General features: G+C 50.9%; 1 protein-coding gene across 7 annotated transcripts; it reads left to right on the forward strand.

The window, feature by feature from the left end:
• Positions 1-26,937, forward strand: MPP3 (MAGUK p55 scaffold protein 3). Of its 7 annotated transcripts, none has more exons than XM_072747091.1 (20): positions 7-154; positions 470-543; positions 1,279-1,412; positions 1,656-1,774; positions 2,034-2,111; positions 3,303-3,383; positions 3,583-3,720; positions 7,818-7,899; positions 9,085-9,170; positions 10,543-10,617; positions 13,731-13,927; positions 15,933-15,997; positions 17,456-17,476; positions 17,981-18,022; positions 19,302-19,466; positions 19,570-19,650; positions 22,156-22,249; positions 22,454-22,562; positions 24,395-24,517; positions 26,632-26,937. In XM_072747091.1, the coding sequence occupies exons 3-20, from the start codon at positions 1,301-1,303 to the stop codon at positions 26,806-26,808; spliced, it is 1,845 nt and encodes a 614-aa protein (XP_072603192.1). In that variant the 5' UTR covers positions 7-154; positions 470-543; positions 1,279-1,300; the 3' UTR covers positions 26,809-26,937. The 7 variants fall into 7 exon arrangements, with proteins under 7 accessions (XP_072603187.1, XP_072603188.1, XP_072603192.1 ...); XM_072747088.1 differs by having other exon boundaries at positions 81-154; positions 1,276-1,412; XM_072747089.1 differs by having other exon boundaries at positions 93-154; positions 1,350-1,412.
• The last annotated feature ends 321 nt before the right edge of the window (positions 26,938-27,258 follow it).

Below are 27,258 nucleotides of genomic sequence, written 5' to 3' on the forward strand. Positions count from 1 at the left end.
CCGCCTCCTCCCGCGCCCCGCCCGCTCCCGCTCCGCCACCCCCGCCCGGCGCGGCCGCGGCAGGGAGGGGCCGGGGAGGCGGAGCCAGCGGCGGCCGAGGCTCCGGGCACCCGCGCGGCTCCGGGCGGTGGAGCGGAGATCCCGGCGCGGCCAGGTAGGAAGCCCCGCGGGGCGGCGGCGGGGGAGCGGGGCTGCGGCGGGAGGGGCGCGGCGGGGGCGGGGAGGAGGCGCCGGGCCCCGCCCCTCGTGCGCGCGGCTGCCCGCGGCCCCCCCGCCCACCTCGGGCCCCCGCCGGGGGGAGGGGGCGCCGAGTCCCCGCCCCTCGGCCCCGGGCCTTCCTCCCGGCGCTCAGCACCCCCCGCCGTGCGACCCGCGCCTTTCCCGCCGCTCGGCGTCCTCGCGCCGCCCGCCAGCGGCCCCCGGGGTTCGCCTCCCCTTGGGCCAGCCGCGCTCCTTGTCCGTCCCACAGGTTCCTTCGGGAGCGAGCTGGAGCCTGTGCGCCCGGCCGCCTCGGGGCAGGGGCACAGCCGGCAGGGGCGCGGGGTGAGTGGCGAAGGCCGGCGCGGCGGCTGGAGAGCCCAGGACCATTCTTCTGCATCTTGGTGTCACCGGTGCTCCGCGCAGTGGGGCTGGCTCCATGTTTGCGGAACGAATGAATCATTACCCTCCTTGTCCCCTTCTGAAGGAGGACTTTTTGAGGTCCACGTGCTGCAGAGCACGTTGGGGGGCCTCCCGAGCTAGGGCTGTCCAGTCCCACATAGCAGAGACCCGACTCTCGTTTCTCCACCTCCTCTCTACACTCGGTTCTGGGGGATGCTCCCTTCAGTTTGGGACGCGGGGGAGGTGGGGAAGGAGGGAGCTTGGAAGCCCAGACAGGTGCTTGTGAAGGACAAGAGATTTGAGTAGAGCCTCTTAGAAGGTGACAGGGCGCGGGGGACGCTGCAGGAGAGCGAGCACCCTCCGTCAGGCAGGGGCCACTTCGTACCTTTGAGACCAGCCTGGAAAGGCCACCAGAGTGTGGATTCTGACCTGCAAGCCACTAACTCCCCCCAGCCTCTGCTTCTTCATCAGTAAAATGGGGATATTAGCATCCATTCTTCAGGGCTTTGTGCACATTAAGAAAAATGTCATATGAAACCACCTGGCGTAATGCTTGGCACATCCAGGCTACCAGCAAATCTTAGTTTTCTTTCTTTGCTCTCTGGAAAACAAAATGAGCAGAGACTTATTTGTTCCCATGTCCTCTGTCCCCAAATTGGCCACGGACCGACACAGCAGGTGTGCAAGCAGTGTTTGTTGAATGAATATACTCCATGGAGCTGCTACACCGCTTACCCTCCTTCTCCCAGAATCCGCAGGCAGAGCTCTGGAGCTGACCAGCACAGACATGCCCGTGCTGTCCGAGGACTCCGGTGAGTGCCTTTCCTGGGCTGGGCGTGCCCAGAGTGCTGAAGAGGGAGCCTGCCCAGCAGCCCCAGGCTGGAGAGAAAGCAGGTCCCTGCCAGCATTGGCTTGCAGGAGCTGCCCTGCCCGCAAGCCCTGGGAATGAGAGCCTGGGGAGAGACTGTCCACATGGCCGAGTCCACTCGGGGTTCCACGGGGCGGGAAGTACCCATTGCACTGGCTATCCTTCGTGGTTCATACACTCTCCTCAGGTTTGCATGAAACCCTGGCACTGTTGACTTCTCAGCTGAGACCTGACTCCAACCACAAGGAAGAAATGGGCTTCCTGAGGGATGTTTTCAGTGAGAAAAGCCTCAGTTATTTAATGAAGGTAAAGCCTCATTTCATCCCATCTGCTGAGGGATTCTAGAGGTTTTCCTACCTGGCTGAGGCCTGTGAAGTTCATCTTAACCATTCGCTGCCCTGGGACAGTCTTCGTTAGCCCGCTGTGAATGGCTATCCTTTCCGCTGACCCATCGGCGACCCACTCTACACCCATCCCCACAGTCAAGAGCGGGCTGTGAGGTCTCCAGGGTACCCCTGGGCAGCTGACTTGAGAGGCCCTGGTCTGAAATTGGCTGTTTTTGCAGATTCACGAGAAGCTTCGCTATTACGAGAGGCAAAGTCCAACTCCTGTTCTACACAGCGCTATGGCTCTTGCTGAGGATGTAAGCCCTTGATTTTTTCTTATGGTGTTAGCCCCACTCCCAACTCCATAGGGCTCCTTCATCTTGCCTGTCACCATCGCTTAGCCTCAGGGACATAGGGGCTCTGAGTCCAAAGGTGAAGAGACATCTCCTTCCCTTCTCTGGCTCTTCCTTGGGCCCCCTAATGGGCAGGAAGAAACTTGTGAGCCTTGCACTGGGCCAAGGGACACAGGGACATGATGACGCCTGCTTACTGTGTGTTCCCGAGAAAGTCTGTTCCCCCTGTTGTGAAATGAGAGCATTTGGATCAGATCAGCAGTTCCCAAACTCTTGAGGCCTGGTGATATGAAGGTCAAACAATCACCTTGTACCATGCTTTGGGGAGGCCCCATGTGAAGTCCTGGGGTCAGGTGACTTGCAGCATGTCCCTGCTTCCTGGCTCAGGGCTTTCATTTTTAAAAAGAATGCTTCCTATCTCTTGTGGACCTGGCCTCTGTGTTGCATGGTTTGGGAAGAGCTGTCCCAGTTGAATGCTGAGGCCAGCTCCAGAATAAATTTCCCTAATGCCAAGAAATGGCCTAGTGAGGCAAGGGTGCAGCCTGTGAGTGCAGATCTCTCCTTTCTCCCCTATTCGATGACGTGATTAGGAGCATGTTAGGCTGTCAGGCTCCCGGGCTTAGCACTGCCTTTCCTACCAGCTCTGGAACCTGCCACAGGTCATTCAACTGCTCTGAGCCTCAGTTTTTTCATCTGTGGAATAGCACAGTGGTGAGGGCAACAGATAATAGAGCCACATAAGCCCAGGCTCAAATCCTAACTTTTCAACCTTAGGCAGAAGATATTTAATATCTCTTGTGTAATCCTTGTCTGCCAAATGGCAAAATACCAGTACTTGCCAGGTTAAGTTCACTGTGAGATTTAGGTGGAAAGGTCCACATAAAGCAGATGGCACATAGTAAGGGCTTAATAACTTGGCTCCTGGTAGGAGGACCTTACTGAGCTACTCAGGCTCTTTTGATCCTTGCTGTGACTTCCCTGAGAGTGTCAGTCCTGGGGCAGCTGAGGTTCTGATGCTTTCCTGGGCGCTGTCACAGTTCCTGTGAGGGCCCTTGGGTCTGCGCTTAGGGATCAGGGTTCTCCCCGGGCCACTCCCTCCCGGCAGACTCATGGCACCTGCAGCCATGTGTGGTGTTCTGTCTCATTCGTCCACAGGTGATGGAGGAGCTGCAGGCCGCCTCTGTGCACAGTGACGAGAGGGAGCTGCTCCAGCTGCTGTCCACCCCCCACCTCAGGGTAGTCCCGCAGTCCCTGCTTGCCCACGCGGCTCGTGTCCTCCCCGGCTAAAGAAGGGAGACTTCTGAGTGAGGGGTCCTAAGGGCCAGTGTCTGGGAGGTGGCTTCTATGGCGTGAGATCTGAGACCCCCAAAATCACTGCCCGGCCAAGGTCCCCCTGCGATCCCTGTGAGCTTCATTTCTCTTGCTTTCCTGACAGGCCATGCTCATGGTACACGATACAGTGGCCCAAAAGAATTTTGACCCTGTTCTTCCCCCTCTGCCTGATAACATTGATGAGGATTTTGATGAGGAATCAGTGAAGATTGTCCGCCTGGTGAAGAACAAGGAACCCCTGGTATGTGGCACCCACCTCTCTTTCCCCAGCCCCTCCCTGTACCACTCTCCCACCCACCCAGAAAACTGGGAACAGAGCCCCCCTGAAGTCCTCAGAGTGAGTGATGGCAGCTTTGTCAGGGCTGCCATGGTCCCCGTGGCACCTTTGTGTGCAGGGTACTTATTTCCCTGGGTGTATACAAGCCTCACTTGACTGTGGCCAAGCTCCTTTGTGCAATAAACAACCTGTGCAGCTGTACAGGGCAGCCCTGATCATCATGTTCCAAATCAGAGACTGGCAGACAGTGGTCCAAGGGCCAAACCCAGCTGACTGTCGGCTTTGTAAATAAAGTTTTACTGGCACATGGCCATGCCTGTTCATTTATGTATTGTCTGTGGCTGCTTCTGCATTGCAATGGCAGTGTGGAGTAGTTACCACGGAGACAGTGTGGCCTGCAAAGCCTAAAATATTTACATTTGGCCCTTTACAGAAAAGTGTGCCAAATCCTGCTCTGAATCCTGCGGAAGCATGGGGCAGCAGCCTTTCTTCTTCCCAGCTGACAGATTGTTATCATTTTGGTCCTAGTGCAGCATTGATTTACCAAGCAAAGGGACAAGATTGTTTATTAGATGGAGGAAGTGGAGGAAGTCCAGAGAGTTGAGCATTTGCCCCAGAGAATGCCACAGCTGGCGTTCTTTCACCAAGTGCCCTCAGCTAAACACTTCTGCAGATGGAAGAGGCTCTCTCTTCTCCCTCTGCTCCTCCCTCCCCCTGACAATGGAGCAGAGATTCATTGCCTCGGCAGATGTCTGTGTGCCAGGCACTGTGCTGGGCACTGGCAGATCAGAGGTGATTAAGACTTAGTCCTTGCCCTCTGGGAGGTCACAGGAGAGTGGCAGGGGTTTCCTGGAAGAGATGATGCCCAGGCTGAATTCCAAGAAAAGGAACAAGTTTTCCAGAAGGAAAAGAGAGGAGGAAGGGTACCCCACACAGTAGAACTACCTGAGCAAAATCATGGTAAGGGAACCAACGTGGTGTATTTGTTCACAGAGAGTCCCGTTCCCCTGCCTTGGTTCTTAAGTTCAGCCAAGAAAGAATTCAGAAGCAGACTCTAGAGCAGGCAAAGGTTTAATAGCAGTTTAAGTGAAAAGACACTTTAGAGACAGAAGGGTGGGCAGGCCCAGAGATGGCAGCTGCCCTGGGAGGTCACGGTTGTTTTTTCTTTTTATATTTGGGATAGGTTATGGGTCATAGCTAGGGGTGGTTGCTGACTGAGGTTGCAGCTGATCATCCAAGGGACTTCTGTTGACTGGGAGCAGGAGTTCTGGGCCCCATATGGTCCTTGTCTGACCGTCATGGCAACCATTCTGGGGATGGGAGGAGGAAGGATGGGGAAAGGGGTTAAAACCACAATGTATTTGTATTATAATGAAGCTATAGAGCTATAGGTTACTGTAAAGCAGTGGTCATGGGGAAGAATACAGGTACATCCCCTGGGGTTTGTCCTGCCCATTTGGAACTTGGCCTCAACCCTTTTATCAGTCAGAAAGCACTTATTTGCTGCTTATATCTAGCTAACTGCCTACTCTATCAAATTCGGGGAGCTCTGGGCTTCATGGTGTGGATGAGAATGCCAAGTTTGTGGTTAGGAGTGACAGAGGTGGGGCTGGACTGTAGCCCATGCAGAGTGTCATAGTTTATTCCTAAAGTCAGTGGGGGGCCATTGTAAGGTATTTTTTTTAAAAGAGCTTGTTTATTTATTTTAGAAAGAGAGAGAGAACATGAGGGAAAAGGCAGAGGGAGGAGATAGAGAATTTCAAACAGACTTTCCATTGAATGCAGAGCCTGATGGGAGGCTCAAGCCCATGACCCATGAGATTATGACCTGAGCTGAAACCAGGAGTTGGATGAATGCTTAACCGACTGAACCACCCAGGTACCCCCATTGTAAGGTTTTAAGTAAGAAATAACATGATCAGGGTAGCCCCGGTGGCGCAGTGGTTTGGTGCCGCCTTCAGCCCAGGGCGTGATCCTGGAGACCTGAGATCCAGTCCCACATCAGGCTGCATGGAGCCTGCTTCTCCCTCTGCCTGTGTGTCTCTGCCTCTCTCTCACTGTGTGTCTCTCATGAATAAATAAATAAAATCTTAAAAAAAAAAGAAATAACATGATCAGATTTGAAGTTTAGAAAGATCACCCTGGCTGCCGAACAGAAAGTGGCTTGGAGGGTAAGGCCAGAAGCAGAGGACAGATTTGAAGGTAGAGGACCAGACAGGTGGATGTCCAGAAAGAGAGCTTGACTTAGGCCTGTGGGAATAGGGGAGAGAAATCCAAGAAGTAGTTCAGAAAAAAATTAATGTCACTTTGTGACTGCCCTGGTTTGGGAAGGAGTCTGGGGGGATGCCTAGGATAGGGCCCAGGTGTCTGGCTGGGACGACTAGGTGGGCACTGCAGCTATCATTCAAGGGAGGGGATAAGGAGGAGCTCAGGTCCTGTCGAATTCATAAGTGGAGACATCCAGGAAATGGAAGGATTATTTTTTCAGAGATACAGACTGGCTGCTGCCAGCATCTGGGAGGGGTTAAAATCATACCCAAGAGGTCAAGACCACATGGGTAGAGCAGACAGTAAGGCAAGAAGGGGAGTAGGGCCAAATCCTGGCCCTTGAATCAGGATTTGAAAGGAAGATAGAGGAGGACCTGGCCATGGAGACACATCGTCTCTGGGAAGACCCAGGAGAGAGGGCCATCAGCAGGTCCCAGGCCAAGAGAGGATCCTAAAGTGAGAGCTGGCAAGAGGCAGACAGGCAGGAGGTAGAGGCGAGAAGGCTGAGGCTGGGTGGGAGCCGGCAGCTGGTGGCTGGTGTTCTTGAGGTTGCAGGTGGCAGTGACTGGTAGGGCAGGAAGCAGAGAGAGCAGGTGCTTGCTCAGAAGGAGCAGAGACTGGTGGCTGCTGGATGCAGGGATGGGAGGCTCTTTACTCATGAGGGGGACATGATAATATTCTTGGAGTCAGGAAAAGGAACCAGCAGAGAGGGGGCATTGAGACTGCCGGAGGGGGAAGGAGAGGACAGAAGGACCTAGATGGGAGGAGCCCCTCTGCTGAGAGCAGGAAAGGGAGCACAGGATGGACAGAGATGCCAGAAAGTTGTAGGTCTAGGGGGAAAGATGCTGTGAGGTTCTTGGTTAATGATTTCTTTTTGCAGCAGTATTTGTCCTACGGACTTCAAATAGGTGGCGTGAATGAAGTTAATAACAAGTGTGCTGATATGTTTGCAGTAACAACCAATCATAAAAGGTTAACATTTATTGAGTGTTTACTGCATGTACTTACTGTATGCCCCATGATTGAGGCTTGCCTGCATTACCTGATAGAATCCTTGCACCAGCCCCGGGAGTTCAGTGCTGTCCCCCACCCCAGAGGAAATAGAGAAGATGAGGGGTTTCCTTGCTAAGGCTTCAGGCTTTCAGTAAATGACAGGTAGATTCAAACCCAAGGTCATCCAACATCAGAGCTCAGCGCTTCACCTGACTGCTGCCCTGCCTGCCACAGTTCTGCCTGCGGGGTGCACAAAATTGAGGGCTTGTTAGCATCCCTTGTCCTAGACATCATCTGTGCCGTGCTCCATGGACCGCGGCCTGGTCCCGAAGCTCTGGCTCGTACATAATTTGTTCCCCTCGGCAGCCACAGAATGCCCGGTCTCCCGTGATTGGTTAAAGGTTGAGAATTTGCAGGCACGTCCTCTCCTCATTATTAAACATCTTTGCACAAGGTGAGGGCTGTGATATGTGAGACAAACACTGGACTCGGCCTCCCACAATCCTTTACTCTTTCCCAGCTGGGTGACCTCGGAGCTGCTGACCTTCTTTGAGCCCTTGTCCTTCGTCTCTGAAACAAGATTGTCACAGTGTCATTGTACTTTGTAAGGTGGGAATTGCTGTGCTGTGTTAACGTGAGATGCTGGTTTCATTGCGTCCTCAGCACTGGGAAGGGCCCCATTGATCTGCTGTCTAGGGTGACAGACGGAGAGATAGAGAGGCTCTATTGGGTCCAGAGAGTTGGGGCCTGAGGTTTTGGGGCTGCTTCTTAGAAACCTACCTGCTCTGTCTCCAATGCAGGGTGCCACCATCCGGCGGGATGAGCACTCAGGGGCTGTGGTAGTGGCTCGGATCATGAGAGGGGGCGCAGCTGACCGGAGTGGTGAGTGGCGTCAGTGCTGGCCTGGTGCAGGTGATGGCCAGTGTGCCCCAGCCTTCCCTTTGCTTTGGCCACAAGTCTCCTTTCCTTCTCCTCTCTGATTCCCTGTTTGGAATATGTTTTGCCTTCTGGGAATGGGGTGAGAATTTTCTTCTTCTCAAGCCTGGTAGAAATTTCAGGCACAGAGAACTTTGGGGCTGATTAGAAGGGCTCTTGCACTGGCCTCGCCCAGGGCTATGGTCGTTAAGCCAACAGCAGGGGCTTGGTGGGGTTTCCTAACTGCAGAGCAGGGACACCCTTCCCCACCACCCCTGTTGTCCCTATTATGGAGGGAAGGATGTTCACGCCCCAGATTTGTTTGGGTGGAAAACAGGTTGAGAATCAGTGTTGTGTGAAAAAACTACTCAGTTGGGAGGCAAACCTTCTGGTATAGAGAGGTGTTACCCCAGAAGTCTGGGGATCACTATTGTGGAGACCAGTGCTTCTCAAACAGTAACAAGCATAGAGAACCCTGAGCATCTTGTTAAAATGCAGATGCTGATTCAGCAGGTCTAGGGGTGAGTGGGGGTGGGGGCAAGATCCTGGACGCCTGACTGCCTTCTGGCTGCTGCTGCTGCTGCTGCTGCTGCTGCTGCTGGGTATCACTTTGGCTAGCAACTACAGCTCAATGTGCAGAGATGCTTGTCTTTAAAGCAGAGGCCAGTGGACAGGTGTATTTAATCAATATTCTTAATGACATCTTTCTTGGTGCCTTTAAGTTTTCTTGTTAAGATTGGAGAAGGACAGCCTTAGAGTATGTCTGTTAGCCCAGGAAGGTGAAGAGTGAATGATATTTGTAAAGAAGCAGAGGTTATAACCGAAGGAACCAGATTTTCTATGTCAAAATAAGTGTGTTTGAACACAGGCTCCATTATTTCTTAGCAGAGTGGCATGGAGGAAGCCACACAATTTTTCTGGGGTCTCAGCTGCCTACTTGTAAACTGGGGATTTCACTGGGTGGTTTTGAGGTGGCGATGCTGAGTGAGGCACCCTGCACGCAGTAGGAGTCAGTCGGCCCCGCGCCCACCTGTGCCTTTTCTGCCTTGAGTCTGTCATAAGTGTGGCTGGTGGGTTCCTCCAGTGGGCGCCAGTGGTGCCCTGGCGCTGAGGCCCCTTCCTGTGCTGATGGGTAGCCCCTGTGTCTCCTAGGTCTGGTCCACGTTGGAGATGAGCTCCGAGAAGTGAATGGGATCGCGGTCCTACATAAGCGCCCGGATGAAATCAGCCAGATTCTGGTCCGTGCTGCCTGGGTGCTGGCGGAGGGTGGGATGCTGGGGTGTGGGATGCTGGGGTGTGGGTCTTTGGAGACCAAAGCAGGGCACCTGCAGGAACCAGGGAACATTCTGGCTCAGTCTCTGTTTTCCTGAGGAGGCTGCAGGCAGGGTGGCCTTGCAGCATGCCCAGTGTCAGGGCCAGAGACAGGAAGAGTGACACTTCTAGGCCATCTGCCCCTCAGATCTCTTCAGAATAGCCCCAGTCCCTTTCCCGAGGACCCTTCTGGGACATCCCCTCTTCTAAAGGCCTGAGGAATATGGAATAAGAAGCTGCAGTACAGGGAGGCCCAAGAGCAGGGGCTTTGGGATCAGGAGGCCCTGGGTTCGAATCCTACCTCCACTACTCTCTAGTTGTGTAGCCTCAGGTGAGTCATTAGGTCACCCTGGGTGTCACTTTCCTTTCCTGTGAAGAAGGAACAGGGATGGTATCTCATCCAGTGCATGGTTATGATCAGGATATAAACATCCGGGACAGGATACAGCACTTCACACCTGTAAGGGAGTTCTAGGGTGTTCAGTGCTGGAATGCAACCACCAAAGCTCATTAGGGTAGGACAAGTCAAGTTGCAGTGTAAAAAAACCCAGTCACGGTTTTGTCTTCTTTATCCTCAGCAACCCCCCATCCCCCTGCATATAACACTCTTTGCTAACTTCCGATGGTTTGAGATGGGGGCAGAAATGGGCCGATATGAAGACCGGAGGCCCCACTGTAGGGAGCCTTGGTTGCAGGCAGGTTTCTTTCATCTTCCTGCCTCTGCGGGCCTTTCCCTGGTCCTGGGCCCTGGCCTCCTCGTGCTCCTCGTGCGATGAGCCAGGGAGACTGTGGCGCGAGAGGTGCTCTCCTGGGCTGATGGCATTCTGCCTAGGGAGGGGGGGCCCATGTGGGGGTGCAGGGACTGTGTTGGGTGGAAGGAGGGGAAGCCCTGGTAAGGTAAGAGTGGCCTAAGGTTGGAGAGCCCACCAGGGAAGATGGAAGCAGAGAGAGGGAAATGAAAGTGAACTCCGTTATTGAAACAACCTGAGACAAGAGAAAGGAGGGTGGCTGTTGGGGGCATTAGAGGGTCAGGAGGGATGGAAGGGTGGATTTCCATGTATGCGCTGTCCTTGGTGCACATTTGAAGTTCTGTGTCCCTTTGTCCCATGAAAATGCAGAACTTGCTTTTGGGTTTTGCTTTAGTTAATTCATGGGTGCCACTGTGAGAGGGCAGGGCCATAGAGGAGGTGGGGAGTCTGACTTCCTTCTGAATTCGAGTTTCCAGATCAGGGCAGGAAGGCTTGAATGCACCAAGAGTTACGTGTGGGAGGTCATAAGCTTCGAACTCTCCCCTTTCAGGCGCAGTCCCAGGGATCCATTACCCTGAAGATCATCCCAGCCACCCAAGAGGAAGACCGGTTAAAGGACAGCAAGGTAGGGCAGGGTTGAAGGTGAGGGAGGGCTTTGAAGCAGCCATGGGGGAGGAGATCCCACGTCTGGTCCTCCGAATGTGGGCTCAGTAGAGAACTGTAATTCAGTCACGCCATGATTCATTTATTTGTACCTGCCCCTTTCTAAACAGGATTTGACGTAGCTTACTAATAAAAGACAAGGTTATTTTAATTGAAATAGAAAATCAGGGCCATGCAGAGGAGAAGGTACCAAATGTGCTGGATTTGGGACCAATTAAGTAACTGCCATTTGCTTCATTCTTTGGTGAGCCTACCTTTTTTGGGTACCTCCTCTGTGCTGGGCACTCTGCCAGATGTGGAAGATGGAGACAGTTGGTAGCTTTGAGGACTCCTAGTTCAGAGGGAGGCTGGGGAGCAAGCTTTTCACTGCTATGTGATTAGCGCTAGTGGTTCGTAAAGATTTTGAGCAGGGTTATGGGCGCCCTGGAAAGTGTCGTGTAGGAGGGATGTTGGAAGCGAGGCTTGACAGAGGTGAAGGTGAGTAGGACTCCTTGGTGAAGAAGAGGTGGAAGGAAGTTCATGCAGAGGGCTCTGCATATATAGAAGTCAAAGGTACGGAGAGGAGTACGTCTGGGCGGTGGGTGAGAGAGAGCACTGTGGTCAGGTGTTAGAGGGGTTGTGCTGCAAGGTAGGCTAAGGCTATCTTCTGAACGGCCTTGAATGCACCATTAAGGATGTTGGCATAATCCTGGCCTGGTTTGGGGTCTCAGAGGCTGAACCTGAGACAAAGATTAGAGTGTAAGTAGTTCGTTTGGAAATGACCCAGGGAGGGACGCCTGGGTGGCTCAGTGGTTGAGCGTCTGCCTTTGGCTCAGGTTGTGATCCTGGGATCCTGGACTGAGTCCCATTTTGGGCTCCCTGTGAGGAGCCTGCTTCTCCCTCTGCCTATGTCTCTGCCTCTCTCTGTGTGTCTCTCATGAATGAATGAATGAATGAATGAGGAAATGACCCAGGGAAACACCTGTATGGGAGTGGGGATGAGAAGGCAGTCAGTGCAATCCGACGAGTTACCACTGTGTAATCCTGCTGGAGAACTTGGGAACCCTGCAGAGACACATGCCTCCGTCTTTTCACCCAAGAGCCGGCGGAGCTGGAAGATCTGTCCACCCCAAGTCTTGCCAAGCTGCATCCGGGGATTAATTCCCAGCAATCCCTATAGAGTGGGTTAGTAGAGCAGTGGCCAGTGGCCAGTGGCCAGAGAAAGGCCTTGGACAAAGACGCCAGGGCTGGCTGCTGACAGTCTGGCTGGGTGCACTGAAGTGGTAAGGCCCCAAGGGATGTGGGAGCTCCCAGGAAGCCACGTGGGGGAGGGTGGAGTGGGTAGAGACTGGAGGTGGGGAGACCTGGCGGGAAGGCTGTTGTAAAAGCCTTGGTGAGGGGTTATTCTCACCCGAGCTGAGGTGGTGGGAGGGAAGATGAGAGAGGGCATTGCTTTGATTTCAAATAAATTTGGATCTGAACTTCCTGACAGCCAAGGCAGAAAGGAGAGGAAAGGCATGGCATACTTTTCATCAGGAAGAGGAGGGAAGCACGCCAATTTTTCAAGAAAGGTGATTCCCAGCCCTTGCCTCCCGGCACTAAATGCACAAGAGAAGGGACAGTCCAGCACTTGGCTTAGAGTGGATGTTGATAAGTATTTTGGCGAATGGGAATCAATAACGGACATTGTCTTTAATGTCAGACTTTTATAGCAAATGAAGACGTAATCTTTATGTGACTGTTTCTTATTTGCACACTTTGATTGAATCCCAGAGCTTACATAACATAGACTCTTATCTGATGGAAGGTGGTCCATTCTTAGATGGGCTAACGTGATCTCCATAAGCAGCTTTTGCAGGCTCTAACTTGATACAGGGAGAAAACTTGGTTTTCCTGGATAAGATGGGTAACCTCTCCCTTAGCCCATCCTTCCTAAATATTTCTTCTTAATCCGGAAGCCTGACCTGGGCTGGCCATTTAAGATTTTATTCTCTTCCCAGTGCCTGAGACCCTGATAACATCTGTGGCTTGAAGAGGGCATCTGTCCTCACAATATCTGGCCAGGAAGTTCTTACTGTTGTCTAACTGTCTTTTCTGGTTAATACCTAAAAGGATATGACTTGAATCTAAGAAAGCCCTCTGTTTTTTTTTTTTTTTTCTTTCTTTCTTTTGTTAAAGTAATTGACCCCTAATGGTCTGGTAATAGAAATAAACAAAATAAATCCATCCACTGAGTTGTAGAACAAGGAAGTGTGACAAAATTCTGTATCTTCCCACCATCTTCTCTAGAGGGGTGACATCAAGGTAAAGGGGAGAGTTGGGGGTTGGTTGAGTATATGGCAGATGAGTCAGGGTGAGCTGTAAAAAAAAAATGTGGACGTCAATCACCCACTGAAAAGTGATGGTGAGAAGCCAGTAATGGTAGTTCTGTTGGTATTTGTGTCCTAATCAAAATGCCTAGATTGCTTATTTCACAGATGGTTGCTGACCTCATTAGGGACAGTTAGCACATCAAAAATAACATTTTAGCGAAAATTGTTCATTCATTTACATTTTGCTCCCAGGACGAGTCATTGCTTTGTGCATGCTGAGAGGCTGTTAGGAGGACAGCAGATTGGGTAAATAAGGAAACACTGAGGCCAGAAAGAGAAATTCAGATATAAGGCCCATCTCTTCATTTTCTGAACCTTGATGGATTTCCTGACTGTAGCTTTCAAAATGGCTAAAGAACAAGAGGAAAACATGTGTCCTGTATTTCTTTCTTTCCTTTTTTTTTTAAAAGATTTATTTATTTATTTATTCATGATAGACATAGAGAGAGAGAGAGAGAGAGAAAGAGAGAGGCAGAGACACAGGCAGAGGGAGAAACAGGCTCCATGCCGGGAGCCCGATGCGGGACCTGATCCCAGGACTCCAGAATCGCGCCCTGGGCCAAAGGCAGACCCCAAACCGCTGAGCCACCCAGGGATCCCCTGCCCTGTATTTCTCATTAGCTCTCTGTGTTCTCGAGGCTGCTGCCCTGCCCTGACTGTGAATGATAGTTGTCATCTGGCCTTTGATGTGGCAGAGACACGTTTGTGCTCACACCCTCTCCAGGTGTTCATGCGCGCCCTCTTCCACTACAACCCGCGGGAGGACCGGGCCATCCCCTGCCAGGAGGCAGGCCTGCCCTTCCAGCGCAGGCAGGTCCTGGAGGTGGTGAGCCAGGACGATCCCACATGGTGGCAAGCCAAGCGAGTAGGTGACACCAACCTCCGAGCTGGCCTCATTCCCTCCAAGCAGTTCCAGGAAAGGTGGGTCTGGGGCGTGTGGTAAGGGGGTGGTTTTACAGTGGCTAGAGGCATGGGAACACGACAGAGCCCCAGATCTCTGCTGCCACAGCTGGAATGGCATGCGGGGTGGGGGGAGGGGTGTCGTTCAGAAGGTACCAGTCACTCTAGTGTTGGGTCTTCTTGTGCTCTAACCAGCAGCGATGGTGGTTTGAGAGCAAAATAAATGTATGGAACTCTGTGTCACTAAGTGAGTATATGTTTTATAATATGTACTTAATGAAAGCTGAAAAATCAAAATACAGAAGAGATAGACGAGGGAAAGCAAATTCGCCAAGTCTCACCACTATTGAGGCAGCATGATTTATGTACTTCCTGTGCCTTTTATGGGAGTCGTACACATAGATCGGAAGTCATGCTTCTTGTGCGGGTATCACCTAACATCTGACTTAACATTTCTCACATTATTACCTAGTCTTTACTGTGTGGTTTTTTAATAGCTAGGTAATATTTTATCAGAAAACAGACCATTCACTCCTGGCCAGCAAGTATGCTTTCTGCCCCCCTCTATCCCCGGAGCTGACAGTGTAGCAGGAAAGTCACACGTGGTTCAAATGAACACTTTTTCTTTTTTTAATTTTTAAGAAAAGATTTTATTTACTTCTTTGCAAGAGACTGAGTGAGCACAAGTGGGGGGGAGGAGCAGAGGGAGAGGGAGAAGCAGGGAACCCAATGTGGAGCTGGATCCCAGGACCCTGGGATCATGGCCTGAGCCAAAGGCAGGTGTTCAACTGACTGAGCCACCCAGGTGCCCCTAGGCCAACGCTTTCTATAAATGTGATGGGCACTGGGGAGGAGGACATCGTGCTCTGTGAAGTCGTACCATAGGAGGGTTGCCCCTTACCTGGGTGTGCATGGAGGCATCTTTGAGGAAGGTCATACCCAAGTGACTTCACTCCTTCCCTGTGGCTGTACTTTTAAGTTGTTTGCGCTGTTCCACTGGTACAATGTAATAACCACCTTGCACGTTAGACTGTTCCTCATATTTCACATTATTTCCTTAGGATAGATTTCTAAAAGTCTAAGTGCTGGCTCAGGGTGTGGCAGTTATGACTGTATTACCTCCCCTGAGGTTTGTAGCTTTCTTCCATCTTTTGGGTTGTGGAACTCAGTAGAGACAGACTTCAGGGCTTGGTCTGTTTCAGTGGCCCTCCGGACACAGTCCCCAGGCCAGGCAAGGCAGCATGCCCTGGGAATTTGTTTGAAATGCAAACCCTTGGGCCCTGCCCCAGACCTGCTGAGTCAGAAATTCCAGGGGAAGACTCTGAGCTCTGTGTTCCAATAGATATTCCAGATGATTCCGAGGTGCCAAAGTCTGAAAACCCTTGCCCTATTTCCTCAGGAACCTCGGACCCACATGCATCTTGAGCTTCACGGGTCTTGGGGGAAAGCTCTGTAGCTGCATTTAAATGTGGAACTCCAGACACCTCTAAGAGCTCTGAGTGTTTTCTCAGATCTGAGATGAGGCCATGGTGCCTGCTTCTCCACACTGATGGCCAAATTGGATATGTGCCAGGCTGAGCTCTCCGATGTGGGGGGAGAAGGGTGCTAAATTAGCATCACTTTGGCCCTCGCTCTCTTCTGGGAGATGGTGTGCTATCTTCTTGCTTCCTTGGAGATGGGGAGGCCAGGTCAAGTGTGAAGATGAGGCCTCCCTTCCTTGAGAACCAGTCCTAGGAAAATAAAGACCAATCACCAACATGGCAGAGGCCATATACCTGTGTGTGACCGTCTTGGGCTGGATGAGCTTCTCCCAGAGCAAGAGACTTGGTTTCTTCCTCCCTGTGAGCTTCTGTGAAAGTAACTCTCCTCATGGAAACTTACTGTGAAGGAGGGAGGCCCTTGGAATGCCAGACTGTACCTATCTGTGCAATCCAGGCCTTGGTTTCCCTGAGTTTTCCAGAAAGTTCTTTCTGACTGGTTTTATCCCCAAGCTCATGAGCCTGCCTGTCTCCTTGTATCCCCACAGGCGACTAAGCTACCGGAGAGCTACCGGCACCCTGCCAAGCCCCCAGAACCTCAGGAAGCCTCCCTGTGAGTTGATGGGCAGGGAAGCACTTCAGTGAGAGCTCGGGGTTAGGACTCAGGGGCTTCGTGCCCTGAAGAAGCAAGTGCTGGACTGGAGAGGGCACCGGGGGTCCTTCTGAGCTGGCAGGTCTCCAGAGGAGGGAGGGGATGAGGAGGGGGTAAGGAGGGGAAAGGGGGGTAGGTCGGGGGGAGGGAGCTATTTCTTGGAGAGAAGTTACTCTATTTGGGACCCATAGATGATCCTGGGGGGCATGTTAAACACCTCTTCCAAAATTGTGTGTAAAGCATATGAGCGTGCGTGTGTGTATGTCTGAGAGAGTGTCTGTAGCCTTCATTAGATTTCCACGGGGCTCTCTGATCCTGACTATTTAAGAACCGCTGATGCTGGACAAGAGTGGAGAAGGCTGCGAGTGACCCTGTGTTAGCAGCCAAATTTGGCAAATAAAAATAAAGCATGCCCAGTTAAATTTGAATTTCAGGAAAATAACAAATGGGTTTTTAGTATAAGTATAGCCCTTACAATATTTGGGACATACTTATACTAAGAAGTTATTTGTTGTAAAAAAAAAAGAAAGAAAAATTATTTGTTGTGTATCTGAAATTCAAATTTAACTTAGTGTCCTGTATTTTGTCTGGCAACCCTATCCTGTGTAGCGCCTGCCTTCAGAAGACACACTCTCCTACCACTTTGCCATTTATCTATCTATTATCTATCTATCTATCTATCTATCTATCTATCTATCTATCTATCTATCCACTTTGCCTTTTAATCATCACAATGCAAAGTAGGAGAGTCAGGACATCCTCTTTTCCAACATGGGAAAATGAAGGCTCATGAGGTTGGGGGAGTGGGGCTGGGGTCAGGTTTTCAGAGGGCCAGTGCCCAGAGCCTCGAGGGTAGAGCCCTGTGTAGGGAAGAAGCTCCCTGTGATGTGGCCTCTCTGGCGTAGGAGGGCTCAGAACCAAGTGAGGGTCCCAAATGAGTGTCAGGTGGCCAGACTGCAGCTGGCTGGCAGCCCTGCTCTGCACCGCTCTATCCTCTGGCACCTGCATTTACCCAGGCATGTCTCAAACCCTGGAAAAGAAAGAACAGGTCTTGGCCCCACTGTGGGCATCCTGGAGTGAGCTGCTCCCCTGGATCGGGGCCACTGCCCAGGACTGCTCTTCCCGGCTTGCTCTCAAGTCCAAAGGGTTGCTCACAAAGTAGGCCTTGAGGCTGCTCCTGCCAGCGATGAGCTGGCTTGCTTCGGGCCACTAATGAGACACACACACAGAAAGACTAATTAGAGCTGGTCTCGGTTTAATAATGCACCGCAGCTCAGATCACAGGTTTGTTGGAGGAAAGAAAGAGGGGACAGATGGAGGGCTCCTCACGCACACGAGGCTATGACTGCCTCTCAGCTGCAGGGCCTCCTGGTTCCCCTCCACTAACGCTCTTCCATCTGTCTTTTGTGCAAACCGCAGATGATCAGCCTTGTGACAAAGGTAGGCTGGTATCTATCCCCTGTGCATCCGGACAAGAACGTAGAATGTCTAGAGCTAGAGGGGCTTGTTTTCCTCCCCCTGTGTCCTGAGTTGTGAAGAGCTGCAGGGGACAGGGCTCCTCACTGCCCACCTGGCACATGGGGCCCCACCTTGCCCGGACTCTGGCTGGGCCAACTGTGCTACAGGCTGGGTGGGAGGCAGGAGACAGGCAGGTGGGACAGAGCGCATGACTCTCCTTCTGCATGCCAATCCTGACCTAGAAGGGCCTGCGGGCCCAGGACCCCTGCCAGGGCCTGCAAAGTCTCTTTGGGGCCTCAGCATAGAGAACTGAGTGAAACAGTAGGACTTGTTTTCTTAGGGAGCCAGGACACGGCCTCTCTCCTGAGCCCCTGAGAGACATCGTCCCAGTGGGCTCCTCCTGGCCATCTCGGGGGCCAGGTGCTTTTGGGTCACAGTATGTGTTCAGCACGGCTCACTGGCTCCCTCTCTCTGTTTGGTTCCCAGAGGCCTGTGACTGTGAGGGGTACCTCAAAGGACACTATGTAGGTAAGTAGTAGGGGCTCGTCCCCAGTACTCCCCACCCCGCCATGGGCTTCTGGACCAGGAGAAGGCAAAGGCAGAGTGATCTGAGACCCAGCAACCCTTCAAGAGCAGCTGAGCCCGGGGGACCCACATTCCCCTTCAGTCTCGATCAGCCAGAGGAGGGGGCTGACCTACCCATGCTTTAGGGTCCCCCCAACTTTCACCCAGCCCCTGGAAGCAGAGCTCTGGCAGGGAAGGGATACATTAACACCAATCCATTATCATCATGGTCTCGGCCACGGTCTAGTCCATGTGTGGCCGCCACCCAGCAATGGAGCCTTTTATCAGTCTCTACAGGTCTTGTGCTGCTTTTATTTTGCTTAGTCTTCTCAGAGGCCTTAGAGACTGGCTGAGATTTTTTTTTTTTAACCTTTCATTTCGAAGTAATTTCAAACTTACTAAAAAGGTGCCTGAATTGTACAAAGGGCTCTGATGCACCAGCTAACACTTTGCTGTATCTGCTTTGTCATCCCCTTTCTCACTTACACACAATTTCTTCCAGAGTTGTGTGATTCAGTAGTAGACATCGTGTCCCTTCACCCCTAAATGCCTCAGCATGAATTCCTAAGGACAGAGATGTTCTCTGGGAGAACGTTATTAAAATTCTGGGAATTTAGTATGCATACCATTTTATCATCTATGACACTATTCATATTAAAATTTGTCCAGTTGCCCCAGTAGTGTCCTTGGAGCATTTTCCCTGATCTAAGATCCAGTCCAAGACCATACATTACATTTGTAGATTTGTATTCCTATTTCACAGATAAGGAAATTGAGGCTCAGAGAGGTGATGATTCACTCCAAGGTCAGCCACATCCTAAATAAAACAGTGACTGCAGGAGGTGGCACCTTGGTGGTGCAGTCAGTTGAGCATATGACTTTTGGTTTAGGCTCAGGTCGTGACCTCAGGATCAAGGGATGAACCTGTGTTGGCTCTGTGCTCAGCAGGGAGTCAGCTTAAGACTCTTTCTCCCTCTGCTCCTCCCCATGGTCTTTTTCTCTCTCTATAAATAAGCAAATATCTTTAAATATAGCAGTCACCTTGAACCCTGATTTTGGGTGCTGGATGGTCACCTTTTCATCATTGTACTGTGCACCCTGATTAACCCCTTCCTATAGCAGGAGGTGGTTGGGAGAGGCCAGTGGGACCTGGCACCCTCCTTCCAGGTCGGCCAGGTGGAGAAAGTCTTTCCTGGGAGATCCTGGGACAAATGCCACAGTTCTCCCTTCCCTTCCCACAAAGCTGGCCTTCGGAGAAGCTTCCGACTGGGCCGAAGGGAAAGACTGGGAAGCCCCCAGGAAGGAAAAGCATCTGTAGTGGCCGAGTCTCCAGAGCTGCTGACTTATGAGGAGGTAACCAGGTACCAGCACCAGCCTGGTGAACGGCCACGCCTGGTGGTTCTGATTGGTAGGTAATGTCGTGCATTTCCAGGGAGTGGGCTGGTTTCCTTCTGCACTGGTGGGGAGGGAGCTCAGCAGAGATCCTGGTCAGCCTTCCTTTTGTTTCCCAGGATCTCTGGGAGCCCGACTGCATGAGCTGAAGCAGAAGGTGGTGGCAGAGAACCCACAGCACTTTGGTGTTGCTGTTCCACGTAAGGCGGCCTGCATGGGGGTTTTTGTGTTTGCACATGCGCGTGAATAGTTCACAGGGACTTAACTCTGCACATCCATCCTAATACTTGCTTTGCGTCTGAGGGACCGATGGGCACCGCCTGCTATAGGCAGATCATGGGACCTAAGCATGATAAGAAACCCACTGTCAGTGGTCCACTAGGACCCTTTGAGGCAAAAGCTGGAGGACTGGTTGCCCAGTTCTTTCCTGGGGTGGGAGATGAGTCTCGAGCACATTACAGGCAAAGCAGCAACCTTAGCAAACCACCAAAGGGCCATTGGCCCCAGATGGCCCCTGCCTTCTGCTTGGGTAAGAGAGAGCAGGTGAGAGAAGCCAAGAGTCCGGTGAGTGGTACTGCTCGGACACATCCTTGTAGCTGGATTCCAGCCCATCAGAGTGGCTGGGCACCCTCCAGGGTACTCACACCCCTGCCAGTCCCTGAGTCTAGGAGCAGCTATGGATGTTGAGACCGAGTAGGCAGCAGGCCTTCGTTCTGGGTATGGTGAGGAGGAGGGGAATGAAGAAGAGTCTAGTAACTTGGGCAGCCCTCCCCATACCCTTGAGGAGGAAGATTAGCACCACCCTGTACTGCAGAGGAAGACCCTGGAACTCAGAGAAGTTAGATAACTTGCCCAGTGTCACACAGTTGGTAAGTGGAGCCAAGATTCAAACCCAGGCAGCCTGCCCAGTCCCATGCTTAATGAGGCCACAAGAAGGGCCTCTCATCCTAGTGCCTAGTGCCTCTGTCCTTGGCTGTCTCTTCCCTTTCTGGGATCCTCCGTTCTTCCAGCCTCAGAGGGATGCAGTGTGGCCACCTGGTGGCCACCAGCAGGGAATGCTGTGGTGGCAGTAATGAGACCTTTCCAGAGATTTTTAAGGGCAGATACCAATCCTTTCTTTTACCCCTCTGCCCTGGACCTTGGAGTCCACAACCCAGTCTGTGGGTTGAGAGAATTGTCTTTCAGAGCCCTACCTGAAGTGGCAGGGATTGGAGGGAGGTGGAAGGGTTCAGGAAGCCATTTTAGCAGCATATCTCTGATGGACCCAGTAGGTAGGGCTTCAGAGGGCCACTGCGTTCCAGGGTGGGCTGAAGTAGGACATGTAGAACTTGCTCACACATGGGTCCTTCAGAAGCCCCCAGACTCATTCCCTGGGGCAGAGGTTCATGGATGGTCAGGGCTTCCTGCCTCAGGCACCACATAGATAGGTGACTTCTCCCCCTTGCTTTTAGGAACTGAGAGAGTCAAGGAAAGCTTCTTGAAGCTTCCCACTTTAGAGAGGCAGTGACTTTTATCCTGGGTTTTAAAGCATAAATAGGAGTTTTCCAGGCAGACAAGAAAGGAATAGTTCTCTCTAAAGAGGGAACAATTTGTGCAAAGGGATGGAGGTGTGACCAGCATTAGGGACTAGGGAGATTAATGTGGATGATGTGGGAAGAGATACTCATCTATGGTCTTTAGAATGTTATCAGTGGTGAATAAAAAGTTTTTAAGCAAGTGAATGACATGGTCAGAAAAGTGACCCTACCAGAGATGGGTCAGAAATAGAGCACAGAGCATCTCTAGGTGGTTCCCAAGGGCATGAAAATACTGTCCTTCAAGACCCCATCTGTTCTTTTGGAATGCTCTGGAAAACAGCGTGTTACTTCATGCGTGCTCTTGTTCTGTGAAGGACCTGGTTTCCCCCAGAAGTATGCATCTCCCTTCTATTGCAGAAATCAGTGGTGAAGGCACCTGGGTGGCTCAGTGGTTGAACATCTGCCTTTGGTTCAAGTCATGATCCCTGGGGTCCTGGGATCGAGTCCTGCATCGGGCTCCCTGTGGGGAGCCTGCTTCTCCCTCTGCCTACCTCTCTATGTCTCTCTGCCTCTCTCTCTCTGTGTCTCTCATAACTAAATACAATCTTTAAAAAAATCAGTGAAGAAAACTTACAATTATTTGTATGAGAGCCAGCTTTGCTGGAACACGTCTTGTCCATTACAGGACTGTCTGTCTTCATGTCTTTTCTCTCAAAATGAGAAGTAACTGAATAAAGAATTAAAAACATACAGCAAGGCCATCTGTACTTGGGGCCCCGTGGCTCTCAGAAATGAAAACCACGAAGAAATCATAGGTTAGGACTGGGGATCCCTTCAGCAGCTCTATAAAAGCCACGCGACCCCAACAAGGCAGCATAGCGGGGTGGCTAAGGGCAAACGCTTGGCATGGGCCAGAGCTCACGCCCTGGCTCTGCCACCGCCGGCTCTGGGACCCCATCCATGGCGTTTGACCTTGCTGTACCTCAGTTTCCCCCCCTGCGAAGTGGGAGGCCTTCTCCTCCTACATCACGGAGTGTGCCTGCCGCACAGGGACACGGATGCATGGAAGCGGTGGGTTCATCCACCGGGCCGCACTGAGCTCCGGAGAAGAATGGGGGTGCAGGCTTGCTGCTGTTCCCACTCCCTGGGAGGTGACCTCTCCTTGCCCGCTTTCCCTTTCTTTCACAGATACCACCAGGCCCAGAAAGAGCCATGAGAAGGAAGGGGTCGAATATCACTTCGTCTCTAAGCAAGCATTCGAGGCTGACTTACATCACAACAAGTACGTGGGCTTGACAGCCAGCAGGCACGCGGTACACTGCGGGTGGGTGCCCCGGTCCCTGGTTCCACCTGACCTCCCGGGAGGGCTATCAGAAAGGGTGGGGGATGAGGGCGTGGGGTCGTGGTGGAAAGCCCATCCATCTTTCCAGGCTGACTTAGGCAGACTCAGGAACTAAAGGCCCGTGCCCTCTCGGTGATGTTTTAGGTTCCTGGAGCATGGTGAATATAAGGAAAATCTCTATGGAACCAGCCTGGATGCCATTCAGTCTGTGATGGCCAAAAACAAAGTGTGTTTGGTGGACGTGGAACCGGACGTGAGTTTCTGAGCCAGTTGGGCATTTTCTGTTGGCAGGATATATAAATGAGGGGAGGGGCACCCGGGTGGCTCAGTCAGTTAAACGTCCCAACTCTTGATGTTGGCTCAGGGCATGACCTCAGGGTCCTGAGATCGAGCTCCACGTCAGGCTTTGCAGTCAGCAGGGAGTCCGCTTGAGATTCACTCCCTCTGCTCCTTTCCCCACTTGCTCTTTCTCAAAATAAAATAATAATAATAAATGAGGGGACTGTATATTTTATAGAACATTTGACCTCAGTCTCAGGATTTTTGTAGTCCAGAGTACTGGATGTTAAAATTTCCTTAGGCCTCCCTTTGAGAATCTAATGAAAGCTTTGAAATCTGCACGTCTATACACAAAACTGCATTAACTGTAGGGTGCTCATAGACTTTCTGGTGGCCTGCAGACCTGGGATAGTAGCTTCTGCATGGAGTAGACCATACAGTAGTGGTAGCACCAACTGGTCAGTAGTGATGTGACAGGGAATTAGATGTCAATGCACAAGAGGATGCTGGGGCTCAGCTCTCTGTATCAGGATACCACCCCCACACTACCAGGACAAGTAACATCAGTGGCTCAGGGAAATCAGCCAGGGAGGCGACCAGGAGAGCAGTTTGAAAGAGAAAAGGGAAGGAGAAATGACCCTGTGAAAGTGCTTCAAATACATTTCCAGTCCTGCACACCCTGCCTGCTGTGTGTTTGACAGGGGCTCAACCATCTTTTTAACCTTGTCTTTGACAAAAACTTCTAAGCTTTGAACTCAATCTGGGTTTTTTTTTTTCCTCTATGAAACAGAGCTCTGATTTGATGCTATAAGCTGTAGGCTTCATTTAACAGAAGTTGGCTTGAAACAGATTCCAAAAAGCATATTATGTCTACAAAGGAAAACCCTCTCTCATTTGGACTTAACTGGGGGTTGGTAATCAAAATTAAAAGTCTAAATTGCAAAATTTAATTTGAAAAGTGATTTTATTGATTCGCAGGGGAGGGGCGGTGGTGCACATTGTACATATAGCAGTTTAATACTGGTGTTTCCAAATTGAGGCCCTTACACTTTAGATCATAGGCTCTAATAAACAGGATGATTTGCATACCGAAAACCTTCTAAAGTCTTTACAGTGTGTTTCAAATGATTTCTTAGTCTCTTCATTTGCTTAGCAAACCTTTTCTTCTCTGAATATCATAAGGAGGCCTGTATAACAACACATATTTTGAATTAGTGTAGTCCAAAGTGAGGACGTTTGACTAAGAGATACACATTGAATCTTGCTGGCTCTTCTATCAGGACCGGGCAGGTGGAGAAGGGCGTAAGAAGGTTAATTAGAGCTTTGGGGTCAGAGCTGAGATAGATGGCAACACTTGGAGCCAGGGCTTTGGAACGTTCATTCTCAGCAAGTGGGCCTTTGGGGCCCAGCCAAGTCCAGTGTCAAAGTGGAGGAAAGGAAAATGAGCAGCTGGTCTGCCCAGTTGAAGTCCATTGTCATTAGACCATGTGATTGGGACCTTTGCCACTGAAGGTTATGTGATGAAGCACCCCATTACTGAACATTCAGAAAGTATTTCATGATAAAACAGAATATGTGGGCAGCCCGGGTGGCTCAACGGTTTAGCGCCACCTTTGGCCCAGGGTGTGATCTTGGAGACCTGGGATTGAGTCCCACATCGGGCTCCCTGCATGGAGCCTGCTTCTCCCTCTGCCTGTGTCTCTGCCTCTCTCTCTCTGTGTGTGTCACTCATGAATAAATAAATAAAATCTTTAAAAATGACTAAATAAAACAGAATATGTAATGTTTGTGAACTTTCTTTCTCAGGCACTGCAGCAACTGAGGACCTCAGAGTTCAAGCCCTATGTTATATTTGTAAAGCCCGCAATTCAGGAAAAGAGGAAGACGCCACCCGTGTCCCCAACTTGTGAGGACACAGCAACACCACTTGTAAGTTTAAAGTTGGTCATTTCTAAAGGCCTAATGGGGCCCATAACAGCAACGTAAAGGCACTAGTACCTTCTATACAGGCTGTCTTCCCATTTGTCTTTCATGAATAAATAAATAATCTTAAAAAAAAAAAAAAAAAAGCAGCACAAGGCAGGGCAGCTAAAATTTCCTCCCAATTCAGACAGGGATGACTTTGCTTAGAATCCCCGCCCTTCACTCCTTCACATAAGGATCCTCCCAGATATAAGGGACATCTGTCAAAGAGTTGATCACACTAATCTTTTGAATTCTCAGGCCCAACCAACTTTGGATCCAGCAAGTAAATCCAACATGGGTAAAAGGACAGCATGGTGGGAGTCTTTCCTATGTGTTGTTCAGGACTGTGACTCTCTGGCTGGAGCCACAGGTGGTTGAGTTCCATCTTTACAGGTCAGGAGAGGAGTTCTGGGGATCCTGCCACCCCCACCGTTTTTTTAAAGTAGGCTCCAACAGAGGGCTTGAACTCACGACCCGGAGATTACGACCTGATCTGAGATCACGACCTGAGCTGAGATCAAGAGTTGGATGCTTAACCGACTGAGCTACCAAGGCACCCCTGGTTCAGGGGATTTATGGCTGCAAAACTAATGTCATACATTTTACTCCATGAGAGATGTACTTGAGTTCCTTTAAGATGCAAATATTAGAAAGATTGAGGTACTTAGTGGCAAAAATGTTTCTTCTGTACTCCCTTAAATAGCTAAATGCTTCCAAGATGAACACTGTTGGTGCCCCTCCAGAGGCAGGGGGCAAATCTGCGGGAGGTGTTCGTGTAAGGTGGAGGGGGGGAGTGATGGAAGTGGGATTGAAGATCCAGGGACAGCCCCAGGACACTGCAGAGTGCTTTTGAGTATGAGAGGAGGGAGCCCTGTGAGAGAGAGTATGGATTTAGAAAGCTTCTCCTGACACCACCTACTTTTTCTCCTGGGAGAAAGAAGGAAGGAGAAGAAATGACTTCAGCCTTCTCTCCAGTCTCTCCCATCTTTGCCGAACTCTTTCCTAAGCCTTTAGAATCTATCCTGTGACCCTGCAGGTGCTCTCACTAGAATAGGGATCTGAGGCTGATAGGCAACAGAGAGGAGAGGAAGAAATATTTTGGAATGTGGGTCTTTGGGGGAGGACAGCTCATGAGTGCTATAAAAGCACTGAGTCTCTGTAAGCACAAGAGGGAAGCCAGCAGGTACCAGGAAAGAGGTAGAAAGAGGTGGGTAAGTGCCAGAGATGAATTTCATTTTGTGATGATACTTCACCTGCCACTTGCCTTTTCCCCCCAAATCAAGTTAACCATCAGTCAACTACTGGATTGAGGTTCTGCTTTTTCAAGGTGTTTTTGAGTGAAGAAGCAAACCCTATGCAGGCTGGGCAAAGGAAGCATCATGGGCTACCTGTCCTGGGGTGTCCAGGGTTAGGAAAGCAGTCTGAGGAAGGAAGTCGGGGGCCACAGGGAAATGGGGTTATTTGGTCAGGATTGTCCCAGCACTTTTGTAACAAATAACTCCACTTTAATGATGGTGCTAGAGTTGGGCTCTGGTGAGAGCAACTCTGAGGAGATGGCAAGTTCTACGTGATGAATTTAGGAGTCTTCAAGGGCATTACTTACACTCCTGCTTTTCCCTGTCGTTAATTCCAGAAATGCTTGCTTTGCTTATAGTTAATATAGTATTTGTAGTTTTCTGCTATAATTACTTAACCAAATTGACACGTGACACTATAATACCACTTCTTTGGAAGTATCTTCCCCCTGGAAGTGTGATATTGACATATACGTACTCATAGATACAGAATCGGCGTCTGCCCAAGGTGCATGTCATGGCTGAGGTTTACAGGTCTGTAGTGGATATTTTGAGAGGATGAACAAATGATTGTGTCTACTGCCTGGCAACATTTTTGGACGCATGATAGGGTGTTATCACCACACTCTGTTCTTGCGTGCACCATGGGTTATTCGTGGGCCCTACTCACCCACTCGTCACTTAAAAATTAGACGTTGGAATGCTGCCCGAGTAAAAGACTTTAGGTTTCTTATTTTGAGGGAGAACCACCCAGTTGCTCTGTAACTGCCCCTTGCCTTACAGGATGAGGAGCAGCAAGAGATGGCCGCCTCCGCTGCCTTCATAGACCAGTACTACGGGCACCTGGTGGACTCTGTGCTGGTGAAGCAGGACCTCCAGAGTGCACACAGCCAGCTCAGAGCACTATTGGAGAAGCTGAGCAAGGACACTCACTGGGTACCTGTTAGTTGGGTCAGGTAACTGCATCCTAGAACATCTGGGTTGGAGGGGACCTGGAAGATCACCTAGTCCAGCCTCCCCCATGCTACCATCAAGGAATCTCATATGGAGAGGAGCAGAATTTTCCATAAACCCCACTGTCAAGAAGAATATATGTGTGAAGTCTCGTTTGTGATTGGTTTTTGTCTGTTGTTTTTCACTGCACCCCTTTGGAGCAGAACACATGAATGGAAAGGGGGCATATCACAAAATAAGACATTGCATCCCCCAAAGTATCACAGGCAAGTCAACCCGGATCCTTTGCACCGAAGTTAAGTAGCCACTGTCTTTTGAGGGTAGGGCTGGTAAATTTATACAGGTCTACTTTGCAGAGATTATAAACGGAGTGATGCTTCATTTATTTAGCTTTGTTGGAAATAGTGTCTTACCCACTGAGATTTTCCATGCAACTGAAGCTCCCCTGTCATCAAA

The sequence above is a fragment of the Vulpes vulpes genome, chromosome 2 (genome assembly GCF_048418805.1).
Source record: "Vulpes vulpes isolate BD-2025 chromosome 2, VulVul3, whole genome shotgun sequence".
Lineage (NCBI taxonomy): Eukaryota > Metazoa > Chordata > Mammalia > Carnivora > Canidae > Vulpes > Vulpes vulpes.